At 34.5% G+C, this 6,272-nt stretch overlaps 2 protein-coding genes across 2 annotated transcripts; one reads left to right on the forward strand and one right to left on the reverse strand.

Moving 5' to 3' along the window:
• The first annotated feature begins 3,612 nt into the window (after positions 1–3,612).
• Positions 3,613–5,292, forward strand: RHIMIDRAFT_50143 (uncharacterized protein). The gene is made up of 6 exons (XM_023615330.1): positions 3,613–3,637; positions 3,702–3,766; positions 3,829–3,924; positions 3,977–4,047; positions 4,101–4,916; positions 4,978–5,292. Exons 1-6 carry the CDS (start codon positions 3,622–3,624, stop codon positions 5,099–5,101), a joined length of 1,188 nt encoding a protein of 395 aa, XP_023462988.1. The 5' UTR covers positions 3,613–3,621; the 3' UTR covers positions 5,102–5,292.
• Positions 5,251–6,248, reverse strand: RHIMIDRAFT_285889 (chorismate mutase; the record flags this gene model as incomplete). The annotated part of the gene is made up of 5 exons (XM_023613323.1): positions 5,251–5,579; positions 5,633–5,862; positions 5,920–5,941; positions 5,998–6,126; positions 6,176–6,248. The coding sequence occupies 5 exons, from the start codon at positions 6,246–6,248 to the stop codon at positions 5,251–5,253; spliced, it is 783 nt and encodes a 260-aa protein (XP_023462989.1).
• Between the last annotated feature and the right edge of the window lie 24 nt (positions 6,249–6,272).

Raw genomic sequence — 6,272 nt, forward strand, 5'->3', positions numbered from 1 at the left:
CAGCTTTGAAGATTGTTAATTGAAGCTCTGTTTACATTAGTTTAGTCCCTTTAGTCTAGATTATTTGATTCATTTCCTAATATCTTATACACCGAATTGACTATTTATATTTCTTATTTTATACTATTTTCTTTTCATGCTTTTTTTTTGTAGCCATGCCTTTAGACCTTCACTTTGAGCAAATATTGATTTTATGATACCTCCCTGACGACTGTTGTGTTATTTATCATTGATGTTAAGAAAGACTTAAAAAAAAATGAATGTGGATTTTTTTTTTATTTCGACATTCAAAAATAATGTCTTCATATACATTTTTCAATAACGTACAAATGATATAATGTATGGAAAGTAAGTGTACGTACGTAACAAAGATTTATTTAAAATTTTGACGTTTGGAATGGTTAACAAAATCCAAAAGCTTACTGACAAGTGCATCGTTACATGCTTCAGCTATTTTTGGTTGATAAAGTTTTCTTTGGTTGTCAAGCGATGACTTTTCATCTTTCCTTTTGACGATTGCCCAGAATCGCTCAATATATAGGATTCAGCTCAAACGAGTAATATACATCACACGGTGATCTCTTTCTTTCTATCTTTCTTATATCATTGATTGCGATTTATGGATTGAAGTATTGTCTATATAACAATGTAGTTTCCCATTCATATTTTTGTCATGATCCGTTTTATATCAAGTAACTCATTCATAGACTTGAGAAATCTCTCAGCAAATTACTTGATCAGGTCTTCTATTGTGTCTTCAGCAAAGAAAAAAAAGTTGAGGACCCTGATCAATTAATTGCTTTCTCGATACTTCGCTATTAGTAAATCATCATCTAACTCTGAAATGCCTTCATAAAAATTCAGGTCTTTATCTGCGTCTGTTTCTTCATAATGATCAAATGTTCCAAAATTAGTTATGTTCTTTGGATCGGTAGAAATTTGTTGATATTCTTTGAAGTAACTATCGAAGGAGTCTTTGTCTGTGGTATGAACCATCTTCGATATCAGTATCATACACTTATTTTTGGCTTCTTTACTTTTAAGCCAGTCTCTGATTAAATTGTTTCTAATATTGTTCATCATATGTCATATACGAAAGAGTTTAGCTGACTCTGGAAGAACAATATCTAGTTTTTTCATTAGAGTCCGGCATTTATCATTGACGAAATCTGGCGTACTACCATCAGTATTGGGTTGAATAGCATCTTTCAATTGCTCTAAAAAACGCTGGTATGTTGCTTCTGACTCATCGCTAACAAAGCTATAGGCCACAGGAAAAGTTTTTTCATCTGATAGGGTCCTAGCAGATTATGAGCTCCATGAATGGATATTAGAGGCATTTTAGGAGATTGTTGGTCTTATTATGTAGTATCAATAACGAGTACTTATCTCAATTTCTTAATATTTTGAATCATTGGTTTTATCTAATAAGTGCACCCCTTCATGAGTCAGGGCTTTTTTGCATGTATTAGCTCTAGAATTACCACGGTTATCCAAGTAGTAAAGAATTTGTCACGTAGATCATAACTGATTTAATGAGCCATTCGCAGTTTCACAATATAAAGTTATTTATACTTAGACATGCATGGCTTAATCTTTGAGACAAGCATATGACTACTGGCAGGATCAACCAGGTAACTATTGGTTAAAGTTAGTCTATACTCGAAAGTACAGACGAGGCCCCGAAGGTCCCCACTTTGTTTTCCCAGTAGAATACCAGATGGTTGACATATTTAAAGGAGTAACTCTTTAAATATTAAACACGATTGTCATAATTACGTTTGGTTGTTTTCTTGCTTCTTCTTTCTTTTCTTTTTGCGCTGCTTTCGATTCTGCTTTGTTTTGTTGTATTTTTTTCCTCCGCTAATCAATATGTTGGCCATTTCTGCATTTGACCTTTGTCTGCCTTGGTAATCGTAGAAACGAAATGGTGCTGACTTTTCATCATAAAAACGGAATAAGCAAGATATACACTCTTTCCGGAAAGTAAATTCGCCTGTGATCGAAAATAAGTGCACCCAATGGTGAGGACAAAATTCATGTTGTATGAAATGTAAATTCGCCGTTACCAAGAATATTTTCGTAGTATCAGCCCTGACATCCATGGAGATAGTGTATTTCCAAATTGAGATGTCGTATTGAAACCGTTGTAATGTTGTCAGAGTAATAACAAATACAAAAAGAATATGGCTCACTATTCCATTTGACAGTAATATTAACAGGTGGGCTGTCTTGGAGCTGAAACTAACCTAATATTAGAAATCGCCCTCTTTAGTCTTCTTGTAAAAGTTTAAATTCTTTATTCAGTTTTTTCATGAAATCAGAAGAACATGTAGTCATATTTGGCAATGCATATTCTTGAATGGCCACAATGTAGATTGCTTCTATTTGACATGATTTCTTTGTCCTAGGTATCCGATCCTGAAACTTGTTTGAAAGAAAAGCATATAAAAACCCATTTTAATTATTCCTATTTTTTGCTTCTTTACAGCAGTTATCAAATGTCCCTCTGAGTGTTCAAAGATTCACCAATCAAAACTAGCCTGTCCTCATGGTCCTTGCTCTGACTCGCTTGTCCCGCCCTCTCTGCTCTCTGGCGTGTATCTGGAACGTTCCCCAATAGTCTCTTCTGACGTCCTGGGCTCTCTCTGTCCTCCGTTCCTTTTTTTTTTGTTTTAACTTTCCTGGGTAGTTATCGCTACCCTCCCCAGAATGCACCTTGATGGTAAGTGCAACTAATATTAGGATATGTACTCTAATACTAACATACTTCTTCTCTCTTTTTCTACATATACTCATTATCTCTCTATCTCTTTTGACATGATGTCGTTTTATTCAAACGTATTTTTCTTTGTCGTCTTTTTACGAAAATATTTTATAAAATTAACGTCAATAATTAATAAAATACAGTATTGATTAGAGCATATGTGACATATGCATTTGTCTTTTCCATGTCGACAGTTTTTGCCGAAGGGAAGATACACAGCCTAGAGAACCAAAAACACCTTGCTGTGAGATCACTAATGCCACCGTCTTCAGCATCAAAGAAGAGTGTTTCTAAGGATAATTGAGGTAGCCTGTGTAAATTTGCTTAAAATCTCTGCCACGAAGAGCCGTTATGGTTGAGATTAGCTCTGAAGTTTCTATTGTAAGCTTCGCATAGACGATGGTCAGTAAAAGTCTGCTAGAATTTCGTCTTCTCGGTAGTAGCCAGAGCAGTTTTAATCAAAGATTGAAACAAAGATTTGCCAACACTAAGTGATATTATATGCAATACTTTGAAAGGAGCGTCCAAAGCTCGCCCGTAAGATTTCAGACGCAAAAGTGTTTCACTACTATTCTTTGCATTCATATGTCCATAGAATCTCTCTCACAACCAAGATTGTAAATTATTCTTCGATCGTGAACATGGCTGAATGGGGTGAGTAGAGAATGTGCGTCTCCATTAAAAATAGAATCATGTAATTAATGTTTCTATTGCGTGTGCTTGCGAGATATTATCACTTCTTGTTGCGAAGAGGCAAAAAAGCTTTTGGCTCTTTTTATTGGCTCATACCGGAGTAGAGAAACACTGTCAAAAAAAAAGTTTTCTCTCTTCCTTTTTATTTAAACATAATTCAAATGACCTCCTTTTGGGGTAAAAGAGAAAAAGAAATAGCTCACAAAAGTCAATAAAGTAACTAAACTTAATTCATATAAAGGTGTACGCTTAGCTCCTGGAGAGTCTTTTTCACTACCAAACGATGCAATCATTCAATTGAGCCATGTAAGCTTATTATTCAAATCTAGGAACAAAAAAAAAAAAAAAAATTAACCAAAAGAAATAAGGTTACTTTAATAGATGAACCAAAAGGAGGAAAAACCTGTCTTCAAGTGAATATCAGAGGAGATACATATGTGCTGTGTACTTTACAAAGAGATTTGGTAAGAAACTAATAAAAAGAAAGAGAGCTATTATTTATCATATTTGTTCAAGGTGGAAGCACAAAAATTGACACACTTATTTATGCCTGAAGATGGAGCAACCTTTATTGTAACTGGCACAAAGTATGTTTAAACAGAAAAAAGTGTCACTTAAGGGAATTAAACATAAATTATAGTCCTGTACAGATTATAGGTAATCTTGTAGAAATAAGTCAAGAAGAGTCAGATGAAGATATGGAAGATCAAAATTATTATCGATACATGAAATTATTACAACCTGATGATTTTATATCAAGTAGACAACTGAGCATGGATGATGAAGACGAAAGTAGTGAAGATGAGGATTATGTGCCTGTAGAAGAAGAAGAGAGTAGTGAAGACGAAGAATCCATTCAAGAAGATAAAGAAAATCAGCTTCCTTTGCATTTCCGATTAATGACTGAACTGGATGGTGCTGAAGATAGCAGTGAAGATGAAGACTATTCACCTAATGATGGGTACAGTGATAGCAGTGAAGATGAAAGAATTACTTTAGAAGAATTAGATAATAGTGATGATGAATTAGAACAAGCCAAGTCTTCTACTACACGCGTTCAATTTGTAAACCTTCCATCTATTAGTGATAGCGATGATGAAGAAGATGAAGACTATGAAGATGTTGAGGATGATGATGAAGATGATGCTATTGTGGAAGACTATGACGATAATAATAGCGACGATGAAGAGTTGACAGTGACTGGTGAACCTCGATATGCAAACTATCTTAGTGATCTGTTAGGGCCTGATTTACCTGATGAAGACGAAGATGATGATTTTAGCTCATACGAACAAAACGCTGATGCATACGGTACACTAGCATTCAGGGACCCAAGAGACAATCAATTCTTGGGTGGTTTCGAGTTACGTCACTTTAACCTCGCACCTAACTTTCCTGGATTTGAAAAAGTCAATTTAAGAGAACAAGAAGAGACAGAAGAAGATACATATTTACAGTAAGTGTCTAATGTTTCTTGACACTTTTTTATGCTCATATCTTCTTTCTCTTCCCTCTAGCGACAACATTGCAAAAGGCTTGATCAATGCATTACTAAATAGTGGGGAAGAGTTTCAAATAAGGAAAGGAAGAGAACTGATGAAGAAACTAAAAAAGCAGTGTAAAGCAAGAAAACGCATGTAAATAACAATTTATTCATCTGCCTGACATTTTCACATAATATACACACAATAAACCCTCTATTTCTCTCTCTTTTTATCTTTCTACATACTCTCTTGAATCGATCCATCGTACCTGAATATGCCTAAACAGGAAATTTGTAAGACTTGAGTTTATTTTGGCACTTGACAGGCAGCAGCAGCAGCCTTTCCTCTGATAATCAAATAGTCCACTTCAACTTGCTTTGTTAGTGGAATAACCCATTGCTTATAGAGATTGACTACTAATTCAACTGGAATACGCAAATGTTTGCTCGTTCCTTCTTGTTCTTCATCCAGTGTTTGTCCATAGACCAAAGCCTTTCTGTGTAATCTCTCCAATACCTTTGCTTCTACTTGCTTATTCGTTAATAATTTATCAATCTTTTCTCTATCTTCAGCCAGAGCGAGTTTAATGTATTCGGATGGATTTGATCTAAACTTGGACTCTGCAATGAATTTACCTTAAAAAAAAAAATGAATGAATGAAAGAGAGTAACAAATAAAGGTGGCTTACCAAAATGTATACGTTTACTTAAGGCTTGTAATGCTTCAATATCTTTTGTTGCTGAGCTACCATAATTCATATCATCACCTTTTTTACAAATAACCGGCAAGATATCTTTGATATATATGTCCATGATTCGATTGTTGACATTAATATCATTTGGATACAAAAATTCATCATATTGAAGTGGTGGAAGAATAGGGTCAGGTAAAGGTGAAGTGAATGCATATTCATCTGGACTACATTCAAAACGTTGATATCCTTTCTGTATAACATCCTAGTTGCGTGGAACTTACCTTGTGTATCTGCGAACCTTAGCTGTTGAAAAAGATGTATTAGATAATATATTGATTTTTGGTGTTTCTATCAGCTACCATGAACTTTCTCTGTTTCCCAAAAGAAGTATTCCAAGAAGCTCTTTTCTCCTGTTGCACCATTAAATTCAAGTGCTCCTCTTTCATAAACACATTGATTTAGTGCAAATTGTGCTCTTTCGATAAGGGCTGTAGTACAATAAGCTTCCTATTTATTCACATTATTCATTAATCTTACCAAAAATGATGGTATCTTCTAAGCGAATAAGTGTACTTCTTAGTTTGTCTAATGAATAAGTATCCACAGTCATATTTAAAAGGAAAACAAAGTAAAA

Source organism: Rhizopus microsporus (genome assembly GCF_002708625.1).
Source record: "Rhizopus microsporus ATCC 52813 unplaced genomic scaffold scaffold_18, whole genome shotgun sequence".
NCBI lineage: Eukaryota > Fungi > Mucoromycota > Mucoromycetes > Mucorales > Rhizopodaceae > Rhizopus > Rhizopus microsporus.

Bases quoted from the DNA above. Each gene is read 5' to 3' on its own strand.
- RHIMIDRAFT_50143 (XM_023615330.1), top strand. The intron at 4,048-4,100 runs GTATGTTTAAAC...CATAAATTATAG, and splicing joins TTTATTGTAACTGGCACAAA to TCCTGTACAGATTATAGGTA. The intron at 4,917-4,977 runs GTAAGTGTCTAA...TCTTCCCTCTAG, and splicing joins GAAGAAGATACATATTTACA to CGACAACATTGCAAAAGGCT.